We start from the raw sequence: 17220 nt of genomic DNA, 5'->3' as shown, positions 1-17220 counted from the left end.
TGGAGGATGGGCTCAAAACAAAAAAATATATTTATTAGAACCATTCAGAGTCTGGGGGACTTCTCAGAACAAACAAGATTAGCTTGATTATTAGAACCAAACACAGTCGGGAGATATCTTACAACCAATGAATGATTGGAACCAATTATAGTCAGTGAGGGGTCTCAGAGCCAACAAGACAATGTCTCAAAACAAACAAGATAGACATTAGAACCAATCACAGTCAGGGGGAGGTCTTAAATAAACAAGATAGTCATTAGAACTAATCAGGGGGAGGTCTTAGAAGAAGTGACATGAGGATTGAAACCAATCACATCCAGGAGACCTCTTACAACCAATGAATGATTTGAACCAATTATAGTCAGTGGTGAGTCTATGAACAAACAAGACAATGTCTCAAAACAAACAAGATTACAGTTGGAGGGTGGGCTAAAAAAAAACAAGATATTTATTAGAACCAATCACTGTCAGCGGGAGGTCTTAAATAAACAAGATAGTTATTAGAACTAATAGGGGGGATGTCTTAGAAGAAGTGACATGATGACTGGAACCAATCACAGCCGGGAGATATCTTACAACCAATGAATGAGTTGAACCAATTGTATTCAGTGGGGAACAAACAAGACAATGTCTCAAAACAAACAAGATAGTCATTAGAACTAAATGGGGGGAGCTCTCAGAAGAAGTGACATTATGATTAGAACCAACCACAGCCAGTGGGAGGTCTCAAAACTGTTCAAAGTGAGACCAAGGCAATTTATTATCATAGAAATAGTTAAGACCAGCAACAGGTCAGCCAAGTGTCCAGATGGAGGACCTCTGCAGAGGGCAGAAGTGTTAGGACTAATCCAGGGTGTGTGCAGCACTGGAGTGTGTGTTCTCCAGCCAGTCAGACTGAAATGGTTGATGCAGTTATTGGCTTAGTCCTAATGGAACCTGGTCCCTATTGAAATTCCCCAGACTGCTGACTCAGGAAACTCTGAGCAGATCATGTTTCAGCAGTGCAGGCTCTGACCGGTCACTCAGACCACACCAGAGCGGGGTTTATACCTCTGAATCCATGAAAACACAATCATTTTTAAAATCATTTTCACATTTTCAAATTCTTCACACAGCACTGAATTACAATTAAACACCAAAATATCTGAATTCTGCTAAAGAGATGATAAACTGAATAAAGAACTCAGTGAGAAACTGTTCCAACAGCCCAGCTTCAGACTGCAGACCTGCAGAACCCAGACTACAGATCCACAGATACAGATAACTTTAATAATCAAACTCATACTCAACACCAGCACTGATACAGAGGTACAGCAGCAGACAGCAGAGCAGCGCTCAGAGCGGAGATACAGTCATACAGTCACAAACTCCCATTACTCTCAATATTCACTGCATAACACGTGTGGATTATGGCCAACAAGAAAGAACACCATCAGAAAAAAGAAAAAAATGAAAGGAAGAAAGACATGCATGATGCACGTAATATAACACATTACAAACTAAAGGAAAGAGAAAGGAAAGTGAGAGGAAAAAGACAAAGAAAATATAAGCAAAGAAAATAAATAAAAGGACATTTAAACAGTAGATGGGAAAGTAAGGCAAGAAACAAGGAAAATAGAAAAAAGAAAGGAAGAAAGAAAAGAAATCAGTAAAGAGAGAAGAGAAAAGAAAAGTAAGGGAAAAAAACAATAAAGAAGTATGGTAAGAAAGAGAGGAATAAAAACTAAGAAAAGGAGGTAAGAAAGTAAGTAAGACAAAAAACGAGCATATCTAAAAGAAATAAAAGAAAAAGTGAGAAGAATGGAAAAAAGAAAGAAATGAAGATAAAGGAAATAGAAGAAGGAAAAAATAAAGACAAAATAAATAAAACAAAAAGCAATAAAAAAGTAAAACAAAAAAGAAAGAGTGGGAGAAAGAGAGAAGAAAAGAGGAACAGAAGAAAAGAACAATAGAGAAATAAAGTAGGAAAAGGAGCATGAAATAAGGACAAAGGAAATAGAAAATAAGGAAAGACAGAGAAAGAAAGAAAGAAAAAAAAACTTAAACTAAAAAAGAAAAAGAAAGAAAGAAAGAAAGAAATAATAAAATGTAGTTAAAAGGTATAAAAATGAATAAAATAAAAAGCAAACACAAGAAAAAAGAAAGGAAGACAATGCAGAAAAGACTGAATGATGAACAGACAGTAAAAACGGGAAGACTGAAGCGCTGCACATATTAATAATGCATCTACTGTACACCACATACACACACAGCAGCGTGTGTGTGTGGGTGTGCGGGTGTGTTTATAAGCTACACATTCACACTTAAACTGTGTAACACTGCTGTGACGGTTTTGGGATAAAGTCTTACACACACACACACACACACACACAGGAGGCACAGACTGTCTCCAAACCCGGCCTCCCGCGTGCCCTGCAGATAAACTCACCTATCAGCAGCGGGCAGAGGGAGGCAGACATCGCGCGCGCCGTGCGGAGGCTCGGGGGTCCCGGGGAAAGCGTCTCGTGCAGTGTGAAGAAGCTCCTCTCATTGACATCAACTGAGTCTCAGTGTTGCAGACGGGATGCGAGCGGCGCGTGCGGTAACAGAGTGTCCGGCCAGCAGCATGGCTTCATCACACACACACATACATCCCCACACACTCGCGCGCGCACACACACATACACCTTTATCCCACCAGAACACAGCGGCAAACTTCCCTTCCACTTCCCTCGCCGGGATGCGCGCGCCAGCCTCCAGCCTGCTGCCTCGCGCTAAACTACACACAGACACGCGCGCGCGCACGCACTCGCGCACTCATGCATGTACACGCGCACACTCGCTCGCACACGCGCACCCGGAGTGGTAGAGGTGTGCGTATAGAGAAGTGGGGACCTCTGCAGTTTTGCCGAGCGCGAGGCAGAGCGAAGCGCTGATTGGCCAGTCTGCACCAAAAGAGGTGGTTTTTAGTTTTACTGCCCACGTGTGGTCCAGCAAACCCCGCCTCTTGCGCCGGGATTGGTTGTTAGTGTCTGCGTCGCCTTGCGCTAGGATTGGCCGTGGGTCACTAATATCTCCGCCTACAGGAGACACTGGCCAATCGTTGTACGCGAGGAGGAGTCGTGCTCAAAACGGGTGGGAAATGTAATAGGACCGTTAGGTTCGCGTTAGAAATGTTCGCTAAAGTGAATCGTTCAGGGTGAAAGGGGGACTAGTATGAACACTTATTCAGCACTGTATTTACTGTGATCACCAGGGGTTATGGTTATGGAATCATTGGGCACAAAGCAAGAATGTACCCTGAACCAGGGTTAACCACTGAATCAGGTTAACACTGAAGCCATCATACCTATGACATATGAACATCCTCAAACTCAATGCCCAACCTAATCCCCAGCACAATCACCAACTCCCCAACTCAGTCCCCAACTCATTTCCCAATTTATTCCCAAACTCACTCCCTAACTCACTCCTCAACTCAGTCCCCAACTCATTTCTCAATTCATTCCCCAACTCATTCCCCAACTCAGTCCCCAACTCAAAGCCCAACTTAATCCCCAACTCAATCTCCAGGAAAATTACTAACTCACTCCCTAACTCACTCCTCAACTCAGTACCCAACTCAATTCTCAATTCATTCCCCAACTCATTCCCCAACTCTGTCCCAGACTCAAAGCCCAACTTAATCCCCAACTCAATCTCCAGGGCAACTACCAACTCAATGCCCAACTAAATGCCCAACTCAGTCCCCAACTCAATACTTATTTCAATCCCCAACTCAGTCCCCAATTTAATCACCAACTTAATCTCCAACTCAACCCCCTACTCATTCCCCAACTTACACCCTAAATCAATTTCCAAATTTACCACAAACTCCTCCCAAACCCACCCTCAATCCATGGCAATCTTATCCAAAATACGGAACCTTATCCAAAACTATCCCTAACTCCTCCCAAAACCGTTTGGCTTGGTTTAAAAGAGGTGATTGTGAAGGACTAAATTTTTTTTTGTTTTATTGTTTGCTATATTATTCCATATGTGTTCCTTTATAATGTTGATGTCAACAATAATAATTTGCAATGTAAAAAAAAAAAAACATTTATTGAGAAAAGGTCAAAAGTCCAAATTTTTGATTGATACTGTATTTTTACAGTAGGGCACTCTTGTGAGAGTTTTAATCCAGGCTGCTGCCCAAATTGCTAATGTGATGATCTATGAATTCAACACATATGACCGTTGGTCACCCCTAGTAGTTATACGAGGGACATCAACATCATCATTAAATTCACACAAGTTTTAATTGATTGTGACCACAAGCTGAGAATGTAGAGCAGAACCAAACCCAGGTTTCAATCCCAGAAGTCCCTTGCAAATAAAACACAAAACTGAAGATAAACATGATGAGTCCATAAGTCCAATTCAGAGATAAACTGATTAAACAAAAAGAATATGAATGAGGATAACTGTTGTGAACATTTAGCAAAAGGCACAAAACAAAAAAATCCAAAAGCACAAAAAACTCACAGGGGAAGAAGTTGGAACAGAGAAGAATCAGTGCGAAGAGCACATGGCTATTTTTAATGTCACTGGCGAAGCTAAGTCACCAGGGAGTCTGAGGAGATAATAGTGAAGTCTTCTGAATGACAAGACAAATAGATAACGATTCATGTCAGAACTCCTATGGGAAGATGAAGGCTCAAAGCTTATTTGCTTGGTTTTGTTTATTTTCCCCTCAATTCCACCCTCATACCAAATTATTTTATACCATCTAGGACAACCTTGGAATCACAATGTTGGAAGTGTTGTGAGGGTGAGGGATATAGTTTGAAGGTTTCCTCCTGATCATGTGCAGCTCTGTCATTTTTACTTAAACTGCCACTATTGCAATGTCATTGTATTGCTGATCAACACGCTTGGAGGAGAGCACTAACCACTAATGCTGGTACATTAGCTAATGCCGGAATTACACTACAGAAATTTAGCCCAATTTTGACAGAGCTGACATACAGTATGTCCAGTGTTGGACCAACATTGATTTGATGTCTATAAAGCAGCATCACACCCTGAGGAAAAAGGTTAATATTTCAGATTTCTTTGCATTTTTCTGCTTTGAAAGGTCAACATAGACCAATAAGAGGGAAAGGTGATCGCTGGAAGACATTGTGAGACATTGTAAATGTGATAAAGCAAAAGAGGTTCTTCTGCAGCAGCTGTCCAATGAATTTGTGAAATTGACGAAAAATTTATAAAGATGTGTCAACAATATCCCTGTTTTTTATATTTTATCAAGTAACTACAATGATCAAGACATCTTACGTTTTCTTAGACAGCCATACCCTACAACTCATAGTCCAAAATAAACAAAGGTGTTAAAAGTACTCACATTCATTACTCAGGTAAGAGAATACCAGGTATAGATACCAGGGTTTTGAAATAATTGAGAAATATTTGAGAAGTACTCGACTCAACTCGAGCTCTTTACTCTTTAAGTAAAAGTGTAAAAGTACTTATTTCAAAACTACTTTAAGTATAAAAGTACAAGTAATGTAAGAAAATAAAAATACTATGAAGGACAAAAGCCCCCCTTCCTCCGAAAACATTTTTCTAAAAGCCATAATGACTATAATGTTATATTAAGATGTTAATATTGAATAATTTGGGATGCACTAGTGCACTAGGCTCATTGAAAATGAATGTGTTTTAGTACAATGCAAATATATTAAATATGCATAGTTGGGACTTTTCGAGTTTGCTCGAGTTCTCTTGAGTCTCTGCTATGTTTCTGCTGGAGTGTGGGCGTGATGTGATGTGTTCAGGTGTGATAAACCAATAGGGTGTCAGAATGGTATATGTTTATACTTCTATACATCCAACCACAATCAGATTCACTCTGTCTGGATGGAGAGATTTATCTGGATAAGATTGAAAACAAGCTGAAATGAAGTAGGTGTAACAAGGCTATTTTTAAAATGTAGGAAATGAGGAAAGTTCAGATAATTGGGTGAAAATGTGAGGAGTAGAAGTAAAATGTCATCTGAAAAATAATTACTCCAGTAGAAAAGTATAGATAACTACATTTTTGCTTAAGTAGAGTATTAAAGTATCTGTACTTGCTATCCTTTTCGAGACGCCATTTTTCTTAGTGTCATTTTTCTTTTTTGGACACAAAAGTGCTTCTGTAAGCATGATTGACAGTTTCTTGACCCTCCTCCCAGAGGACCTACAAATTGATTGATTGGTGTCAAATGGGTAATGTAGTGGTTTCCTGATCGAGACATATAGTGAAAAAATACAGTGAAAGACAAGAATATTATGTAATCTGTGCTTAGCATTACAGATGCCCCAACTGTGCTATTCTACATCACTTTGATCAAATTTTATCCTATGTTGAAGCTAATAATTGTCAGTTTGGTCACTTCTGCCTATTTCCCCTTGCCTATGTGTTCTGATACATCTACCCACCTGTATGATCTGACAAAGGTCAATCAGTCAAGCAGTTTAAATAAAACCTGTTCAGCTTGGTTTATTTAAACAGAGTTGGCTCCACACTCTGCCATGCATTCAGATCATTCAGGTCAATAAAGTACCACAACCTATTGTGTCCCTAGAGACCTGACGTCCAATTAGCCTGTACACTCATGGGAATCCCAAGGCCATCTTAAGGGCTGTCCCCTGCTTTATTAGCTGAAGTGTAGTTGGATATATGAGCCCTCTGAGGTGTGGGGGTGGAGTATATATAACTATTGTGATTATTTGATTTTAGCAGCAGAAATTGCCCAGAATTTAATGTCCCCTTATTTATTTAAAGACCCCAAATGTATGTACTGAATTAATACCTTTACTACCTATAAGCCACAGCATAGCTAATCAGATAGTAATCAGTAGCTTTAATAAAACTGTTGAGCTAATTCAGGCTGCATCAGTTTCTAGAACTTACTTGTTAAGCAGATGAACATGAACCTACTGGCACAAGAGCATCACAGGTAGTGCTTGTGTCTTGAAGCTCCAATGGCCTGGTGTTATAGGTTCAATCCCAGCTCTGGTCACTGTCTGTGAGGAGTTTGGTGTCTTCTTTTTGTGTTTAGACAGGTTTCCTGCTGGAACTCCAGTTTCCTCAGAGAATTGCACTCTTAGATAACTAAACTGGCGAAGCTACATTGCCCCCTAGGTGTGAGTGTGTGGGTAAGTGCTCATGTGTGGTACCCTGTGATGCTGTAATTGGCTAATATCCTAGTGTATAAGAAGATAAATGAATGGACGAATGTATGGAAAAACACCAGGTCTTGTTCTCCAACCACCCTTAAAACCTTTTTTCAAGAAGATCCTGACATTGACCAATGATTTCTCATTTAGGATTTGCTCTTAGGAAGATATTGAGGATTTAAGATCAATAAGAAAAGTGAAAAGAGAGGAAACATGGGAGAATAGTAACAATAACTACAAAAATACCACCTGCAACAATACCAAGGTGGATAGGAAGATGGAAGAATGGATGGAACAACAATGGGCCAACAATTGTCCCCTAACCACTCTTAAGAAACTATTTCTACTTTAAAAAAACACACTCACTCAATTTTTTTGAAGAATATCCTGACATTCACCAATTATTTCTCATTTAAGATTTGTTCTTAGGGAGATACTGTTGTGATTAAGTCCAATAAGAAGAAGTAGAATAATAAGAAATACAATATCACAAATTTTTTATTGAAAAAGCACCCTGTTTAGGGGTTATATCTGCCTTTGCGATCAATGATTCTCAGTAGGCTCTGGACCAACCACGACTCTGAATAGGAAAAAGTGGAGAAGGAGATGAAGTGATGGATGGAACAACAATGATCCTTGTTTACAAAATATATTTCTAAAATAAGCAATGACATGTATCTTCTTTAGATTTTGTTTTTAGCAAGATATTGGTGATTTGGACCTAATAGGAAATGATAGAATAGTAGCCATACACTGTCTAGCCAAAAGAAAAGTTGCCACCTGGACTTAACTAAGCAACTGATCTGGGGTTGCTGCTGGTGGTCAGGTCTAGGTTCACTAATTTCACTATTTTTATTGGACAAGCACCCTGTTTAGTATGGAGGACCAAAACTGCCAAAATTAAAAATAAATAAACAAATACAAACGTAAATAAAACACTCCATAAAAATAATATGGTGATTAAAATGATAAAGAATAAATATAATTAATGCAAAAATAAATACATAAAAATAAATATCTTAATAATTTGGTATGGATTTCTTTATTAACATTGTTTAATTTAAATATTTATTTATTTATTTAGTTACATAACATTAATTCTGCATTCACTTATTTCCCGATTTATTTATTTCTGCATTCATTTATTTTCCAATTTATTTATTTCTGTTTTTCCTTGTCCTTATATGATAATGTAGGGGTGTGTTTTTTACATTCAGGCTTAGCAATCAAGCCCAGAGAGAGAAAAGGATCATAGTATGTTTTATGATCTAAGTGATCTTTATTAAAGAATCTTCCACGTTACCAAAGTTACCACCAAAGGAGCAAGACCTGTACAATCGATTCAGGGTATCTGACATTGATCAACCAATAGGAATGCTGAGACACTGTGACATCATTGCTGGACAGCCCCTTCATTATCATATAAGGACAAGGAGAAACAGAAATAAATAAATTGGGAAATAAACGAATGCAGAAATAAATATTGACGTGTATAAATAAAACAAATGAATGCAAAGAAAGATTAAACAATGATAATGAAGAAACCCAAAAATAACAAATTATTAAGACATTTATTTTTATGTATATGCATTTATTTGTACATGAAATACAATTATTCTTTACCATTTAAATCACCATATTACTTTTATTGAGTGATTTACTTTACTTTACTTTACTTTACTTTATGTTTTTATTTATTTTTAATTTTGGCAGATTTGGCATTTTTGCCTTTGCCACCAATGATTCTGGGTAGGCTTTGGACCAACCATGACCCTGACTAAGAAAAAGTGGAGAAGAAAATGAAAGGATGGATGGAACAACAATGATCCTTGTTCAACAACACCCCTTTAAAAATAGGTTTTAGAAAGATACTGGAAAGATTATCCCTATTAATAAGAAGTAGCATGATAAGATAATAAAAATAGCGAGTGCAACAACAATTACCCTGCTTCATAATGAGATATCACATGAAATATGTGTAGGTGGGTGGGTGATTGAATGTTCCGCGCTTTGGCTGGTGACACATTTCCCTGCCTTATTAAACATAACTACACTGATAGAGGCAGTAAACAGTTATCTGTTCTGTTGCCCCATGTGATTATTTTTAGTCGTAACACGAAAAACATCAAACGCTTACACTACACTAATTATTTATGAAGGTCTGGAGAAGAGAAGCTCTGTGGCAGCACGGTACACATTATTAAGATCTGGTTTGAATAAGCCAGATATGACAACTAGCAGAAACACAATCAATGTCAAATATCAGCGCCTGGAGGAGCGCATCATTACCGCCGAGACACGAATCTGGGCTAGCGTTCCTTGTGGCTTTTTAAAGAAGGTGACAGGGTTCACATCAGCGCGTGCCATCTATTCTGCCGTGCTAGACACCAGGGAGCGAATCTGCCGCTTTGTCGCTCGGCTTATGCTCTCTTTTTTGTTTATGCATTCAAGGAAAAAAAAAGAAAAAAAAAAAAAACACATACCAGGTACTGTTTCCTTCCCTCACACTCAAATTAGCCGACTATTCCCGGCAGGACAAAGTTCTCCCCGTCATGATTAATTCAGCACGGGCCAGGTTAGCTTAGCATCCTGATTTAGGTCAAGGCGCAGAGTGGCACGCTTGCGAAAACAAAACATCTGCATAACTCTTCACGGTGCAGGAAAGCTGACGTTTTAATGAACATATAGTTTACGATCTATTGATATTATATCAGCGTCTTATTAACCGGGGTCTTTAAAACTTCCAAAGCAATTCCATCTTTCAAGTGGATTTCAATAACTCTAAAGAACGGCCACTCACAGTGTCATCACGCAGCTGCTGTTATCATAAGGGCTTAGTGGAATAAGGAAATGTTGCAATGTTGGAAACGTACAGGGATTGGACAATGAAACTGAAACACCTGTCATTTTATTGTGGGAGGTTTCATGGTTAAATTGGAGCAGCCTGGTGGCCAATCTTCATTAATTGCACATTACTGCACCAGTAAGAGCACAGAAGAGTGTGAAGGTTCAATTAGCAGGGTAAGAGCACAATTTTGCTCAAAATATTGCAATGGACACAACATTATGGGTGACATACCAGAGTTCAAAATTGGACAAATTGTTGCCGCCTGTCTTGCTGGCGCATCTGTGACCAAGGCAGCAAGTCTTTGTGATGTATCATCAAGAGCCATGGTATCCAGGGTAATGTCAGCATACCACCAAGAAGGACCAACCACATCCAACAGGATTAACTGTGGACGCTATAAGAGGAAGCTGTCTGAAAGGGATGTTCGGGTGCTAACCCGGATTGTATCCAAAAAAAAACATAAAACCACGGCTGATCAAATCACGGCAGAATTCAATGTGCACCTCAACTCTCCTGTTTCCACCAGAACTGTCCGTCAGGACAATAAATTATTGTGGTCTAACAACAGGTGTTTCAGTTTCATTGTCCAACCCCTGTACCTCAGACACTCTTGCTGTTTGTGCACTGTAAAAAAAAAAAACAACAACAGTAGAATGTCTGGCAGCAAAAGTTGCCAAACAGTTACCATAAAATTACAGAAAAGTACTGTAACTAATTTAACAATGACTGTAAATCCTGTAAAATTTCAGTCTTTCTTTGTATTTGTTCTCTGTAATTTTACATTCAAAGTATTGTAAATTACATTTAAAGTCTGTTATCTATAGGTTGACATCATTCAAATAATAGTGTAAATGTGTTACTTGTTAGAATGATTCAAGCAATACACAGCATGAAAATGTCAAGTTACATGTCTTTTGAGGTAAAAGAAAGTAATTTCACTATGAATTAAATCTTGTAATTTGTCAATAATACTACTTATTGAATCTAAAAAAAAAATCAAAAACTTTAAAAGTATCCTCAAGTGCAGTCATCGCAAAGACCATCAAAAACGTAGATGATGAAACTGGCACTCATCAGGACCACCCCAGATTATCCATTAACCTCAGAAACCGAAGGTTAACAGCTAACACCAGATACGAGCACCTAAATGCTTTGTGGAGAGTTTTTGTTAGTTTTAAACATTTTTTAAATTACTACATGATGACTTTCATATTCATTTACAAATATAAGTATCTTCATTCCCTAATAATTATGTCTCATTTATTTATATTGAAATAAAATGCCTACATATACAACTTTAAAAATATTAATATGTAAGCATACTCATAACCAAAAACCCACACAGATATGTCCCTCCCCACACACACATTTACATACACACACAAACACACCGTACACACACTCTCAGCACCTTTGTTTACAGCGTGCTGTGTGTTAAATGAAGGATGTGGTGCGTCTGGCGCAGCTGCAGCGGGGGCTGCTGTAAATCTGCAGCTTCCCTCCGTCCCACCGACGAGGGGGAGCCACAACTCTCCCCAAAGTGTTCATTCATCAAACGGCTCAATTAATAACCCTCCCACCGAGCAACGCCCGGAGATTCCTGATGATTCGCCTCCGATAAATCCTTAAAAACTCCCCACCCCAATCCCACAATCCCTCAGTCCCACAACCTGTACAGGACAGCACCAGATTGTGCAGAGATACTAAAACTTTTTTTTTTTTTTTTTTGCACCGCCTCACTCAATAAAAGTAATATGGTGATTTAAATGGTAAAGAATAATTATATTTAATATATAAATAAATGCATATACATAACAATAATTGTGTATGTGTAAATTATGAGTTTCTTTTTTAACATTGTTTAATCTTTCTTTGGATTCATTTGTTTTATTTATTTACATCAATATTTATTTCTGCATTCATTTATTTCCCAATTTACTTATTTCTATTTTTCCTTGACCTTATATGATAAAGAAGGGGCTGTTCAGCAATGATGTCACAGTGTCTCAGCATTCCTATTGGTTGATCGATGTCAGATACCCTGAATTGATTGTACATGTCTTGCTCCTTTGGCGGTAACTTTGGTAACGTGGAAGATTCTTTAATAAAGATCACTTAGTATGGTTAGATCATAAAACATACTCTGATCCTTTTCTCTCTCTGGGCTTGATTGCTAAGCCTGAATGTGAAAAAACATGCCCCTTTTTATCATATAAGGACAAGGAAAAACAAAAGTAAGTACATTGGAAAATAAGTGAATGCAGAAATAAACAGATATGCAATTAAATAAATAAATAAATAAATAGAAAAAATAATCAATGTTAGTAAAGAAACCCATAAATAACTCATGATTATTTTTATATCAATTATAATTACTCTTTATCATTTTAATCACCATATTATTTTTATTGAGTGTTTTACTTACGTTTTTATTTATTTACTTATTTAAAATTTTGGAAGTTTTGGTCCTCCATATTTTGCCACTGTAATCGTGTAATGTTTTGATTTCCAATTTAATAAAATATATATTTTTAGCTAAAGTTAATGCAACCAATATTGCAATTTTTTTTATATTATTGTGATAGTTCTGACTGTTCCAAAGCAGTGTCATCTCTGAGTAAGCATAATGAAGGTAAAAGTGGTGTATTACTATATTTGTTAGGTCTGAAAGGCATCTAACAAGCAAGAGATGCTAATGCTAAAGCTAAAGCTAAAACGCCTTTTATCTAAGTACTTCACTGCAGTTACTGGAATTGTAAATGCTGTGACCGCTGAATGCTTCTGTGGTCTGTTTTTTTTCCTGCTAGGATTCATGAGCATAAAAAAAAAGAAAAAAGATAAGAAGGGGGCGGAGCTGACCCTTCTCTAGGCCTGAGCGCACAGCCCGCGGTGCTGCAGGGCCCGCTTTGTGTTTTCTCTTGATGCGTTCTGAAGGGACAATCAGGAGGCAATCACTGGGCAGGGTCTTGGTGACCACATTGAACCAAAACGCTCTGGCTCTGAATTCATCCCACATTAGAGAAACGTGAAAAAGAGGGAGCAAGGACAACATGACCCCAATACGCCTCTGATTCACCCAATAAATGGAAGGAATTCCGGAACGTTCCTGGATCTTTACACCAGGTTGAAAAGCCTATTTCCACCGGTCATTTCATGCTGGTCATATCCGAATTCTATCCAAATAGGATTTATTCACATTACATTTACACCTGCCCACTCAGATTAGTCTCGGCTAGATAGAGCGAAACCCACTGTGAATCAGTGCAGCAGTGAAAAAGTCATGCATTGAAATGATTTGATTTAAATATCTACATTACTTCCACTTTTATGCAATTTATCACATCAACTCAGCTTAGACTTTCAGTTCATTTTTAACACCAACTCAGAAAAACTTGGAACAGCTTGGAAAAATAGGAAATACTTGCTTATTTTTCCACAGCCATACCTTTGTAATTGTCTTGTTGAGAACTGCATGGGCATCTCTGTAAAATACAGCACTGGAAAAAAAAATAAGATGCCACTGAACGATGATGTTTTTCCTTGATTTTACCAAATTGAAAACCTCTGTGATATAATCAAGAGGAAGATGGATGATCACAAGCCATCAAACCAAGCAGAACTGCTTGAATTTTTGCACCAGGAGCAAAGGCATAAAATTATCCAAAAGCAGTGTGTGAGACTGGTGGAGGAGAGCGAGGGTTATTCTACCTTGGGACAGTATGGAAAAAAGAAAAAACGGGCAAAATTCCTTATTTTTCCACAGCCATACCTTTGTAATTGTCTTGTTCAGAACTGCATGGGCATCTCTGTAAAATACAGCACTGGATAAAAAAATAAGATGCCACTGAACGATGATGTTTTTTCTTGATTTTACCAAATTGAAAACTTCTGTAATATAATCAAGAGAAAGATGGATGATCACAAACCATCAAACCAACCAAGCTGAGCTGCTTGAATTTTTGCACCAGGAGTAAAGGCATAAAGTTATCCAAAAGCAGTGTGTAAGACTGGTGGAGGAGAACCAGGGTTATTCCAACAAATATTAACTTCTGGACTCTTAAAACTTTATAAATATGAACTTGTTTTCTTTGCATTGTGTGAGGTCTGAAAGCTCTACATCTTTTTTGTTATTTCAGTAATTTCTCATTTTCTGCAAATAAATGCTCTAAATGACAATAATTTTATTTGGAATTTGGGAGAAATGTTGTCTGTAGTTTATAGAATAAAACACCAATGTTCATTTTACTCAAATATATACATATATATATATATAATATCAAAATCGATGGGTCCGATGGTGATCCAGACTCCAAAACATTAGGTTGGCAATGGTTTAAGGCTGATTATGGTATTTGACAATTCATTCAAGTTGAAATGGTGTGCAAAATTTGATTAAAACTCAGTTTTTCTCAGTTTCTTACTGCTTCTAGTGGGCTGCTTCCATGTTCAGTGCAATTGAGTGCTATGCAAAAAGAAGTTCTCCTCCAGAATCTCCTCAGACAAAATGTGTCAGTTAGATGTTAAATGCAGTTTTATAAGCAGTTTATAGGAACTGAAGGGATGAACTGGCTCTAGCTTTATGATGATTACTGTGTAACAGGCTACAGGAGCTGCTGCATACAGATAGAAACAGAAAGACAGATGGACAGATAGACAGTCAGAGTTCCACTCTTTTGAGTTCCTCTGTTTTTTTTTTAGCATCAGTTTTGACCTCTTTTTGACGTGGAGGTGTGGGTAGAGGAGAGGGGTGTGGCCAAGATGGAAAAGCAAGTTATGAAGGATTCACTTCAGGATTCCATACAGCCTCCAGTTTAACCAACAATCAAGGCAGATGCTAACCAGGCTTAACCACTGCTATTCATAATTAATGTTAATGCTATCAATTCTTTCATTTTTTTTTACATACAGCTGATTATTGACTTATAGAGTATAGTTGAATACAGTTTAATATGTATATGTTTTAGCATTTAGCCAGCTAGCTAGCTAGCTAGCTAATGTGTTCAAATGTACAGCCAAATGGTTCCCCAGACTGGTTGTACCTGTGTTGCATTAGCTTAAATTCACATTCTTGATTTACAAATCAGATTATTCTACTCCTAAAACAAAAATTGCAAGTAAAAAAAAAGTTCTCGTCTTTTTTTAGCAAAATTTACATTTTTTCAACTCATGGAGATTTTTTTTGCGATAGTTTTATTTTATTTTCCTTATTAAAGACCCCAGTTTGACTCAATAGAAAGACTGGTGTCATGGTGTATAGTGCAATTTTGTGTGATGCCCAATCACCTTTTGTGTTCATTACAAGCACGCTGACATCACACACGTGCATGACATATGCATTACACATGTGTTACACATGCATTACTTATGTATTACACATGTGATACACGATATGCATGCATTACACATGCATTACACTTTCATTACGCATGTGTCATACATGCATTACACATGCATCACACATGTGTCATACATGCATTACATATGCATTACACATGTGATACACATGTTACACATGCATTACATATTACACTTTTATTACACATGTGTCATACATGCATTACATATGCATTACACATGCATTACCTGTGTTTCATATGTATTGCACATGCATTACACATGCATTACACATTCATTACACATGAATTACACATGAGTTACACATGCATCACACATGTATTTACACGTTTTACATGTGGTACACCTGCATTACACATATGTTACACATGTATTACACATGTGGTACACATGTATTACACATGCATTACAGATGTGTTACACATGTATTACACATGCATTTACACATGCACTACACACTGTTCTGTATTTGTAGCCCAATGAATATTGGCCATAGATTAGTCTAAATATTGAGTCATTTATTGTTCATGGTTACCTTTTTATCTCTACTGATTGTAACAATTTTTTGATGATGATGATGATGATGATGATGATGATGATGATGATGAAGATAAGTGTATTTACAAATCAGAAAGTGTCCAATTGATTTTTTACGAGTACAAAGAAGACGTAATCAGTTCTGCTATTAAGATATTTGGCTTCATATTGTGAATTATATGAAATTTTAACTCATATTCTGGATTAAAAAGTTCCGTTTCAGTTTCTGTGGTTTTAACCACTGTCCGAGAGACAGACCACTGAGGTCCATTTGTTTGACAAGCTCTACAGAAGAGGAATGACTGGGTGTAAGAACCACAGCACAGATAAATGAAGCCCCCACCTCCAGCACTAGGGATGGAGTGTGTGCTGCCTGCGTGCAAAACACACAACCATCATTCAGCCACATCTGCAGCCCACCAATAAAAAGCCCTGCGGACTCTAAAGGGTCCATTCAGAGGAGGGTGGTCAGTTTAACCCCTTCAGAAATTAAATGCTGCAGTTCCTTCTGTCAATCATGTTCCCATCTTCCTCCAGCCTGAGGGCTAATACAGAACAATCTCTTAGTTTTAATCACTTCTGTACTTAAACTTGATTTAATGAATTAATAACAGTATATTATTATCTATGGAGGACCAAAACTGCCAAAACAAAAAAAAAATGAAGTAAAACACTCAATAATAGTAATATGATTATTCAAATGGTAAAGAATAATTTCATAAAACATAAATATCTTAATAATTTATATATTGGTTTCTTTATTAAGATAAACTTAATAAGAATTAAGAAGAATTAATTTTTGTTTTTGTGCATTTATTTATTTATTAACATAACCGTTTATTTCTGCATTCATTTATTCATTTTTTCTTCTCCTTATATGGTAATGAAGGGGTGTTTTTTATTTTTTTATTTTTTTTACGTACAGGCTTAGCAATCAAGCCCAGAGAGAGAGAGAGAAGCTGATATGTGTAGAAGAGTCCAGGAGCTGAAATGGAAAAACAGAAATAAATAAATTGGGAAATAAATGAATGCAGAAATAAATATTTATGTAAATTAATAAAGCAAATGATTCCAAAGAAAGAGTAGATAGATAGATAGATAGATAGATAGATAGATAGATAGATAGATAGATAGATAGATAGATAGATAGACAGACAGACAGACAGACAGACAGACAGGTAGGTAGGTAGGTAGGTAGGTAGGGAGAAATTCTAGAAACAATGTTAATAAAGAAACCCATAAATAACAAATTATTAACATATATTTATTTTTATGTATATGCACTTATTTTCCTATTA

General features: G+C 37.2%; 1 protein-coding gene across 2 annotated transcripts in view; it reads right to left on the bottom strand.

Annotated features, from left to right (window-relative positions):
- Positions 1–2855, bottom strand: part of LOC103036746 (CXADR-like membrane protein) — a 108143-nt gene extending 105288 nt beyond the window's left edge. The window contains exon 1 of one of the 2 annotated variants that reach the window (XM_022681021.2): positions 2429–2855. In XM_022681021.2, coding sequence (XP_022536742.1) covers positions 2429–2459 — 31 coding nt within the window. In that variant the 5' untranslated portion in view covers positions 2460–2855. The remainder of the gene's footprint in view (positions 1–2428) is intronic. The other variant, XM_022681020.2, reaches the window with a different exon arrangement.
- Positions 2856–17220: the final 14365 nt, after the last annotated feature.

This window comes from Astyanax mexicanus, chromosome 20, assembly GCF_023375975.1.
Source record: "Astyanax mexicanus isolate ESR-SI-001 chromosome 20, AstMex3_surface, whole genome shotgun sequence".
In the NCBI taxonomy this organism is placed as follows: domain Eukaryota; kingdom Metazoa; phylum Chordata; class Actinopteri; order Characiformes; family Acestrorhamphidae; genus Astyanax; species Astyanax mexicanus.
Note: the sequence above shows the minus strand (reverse complement) of the source record. Positions and strands in the feature narration are given on the sequence as shown.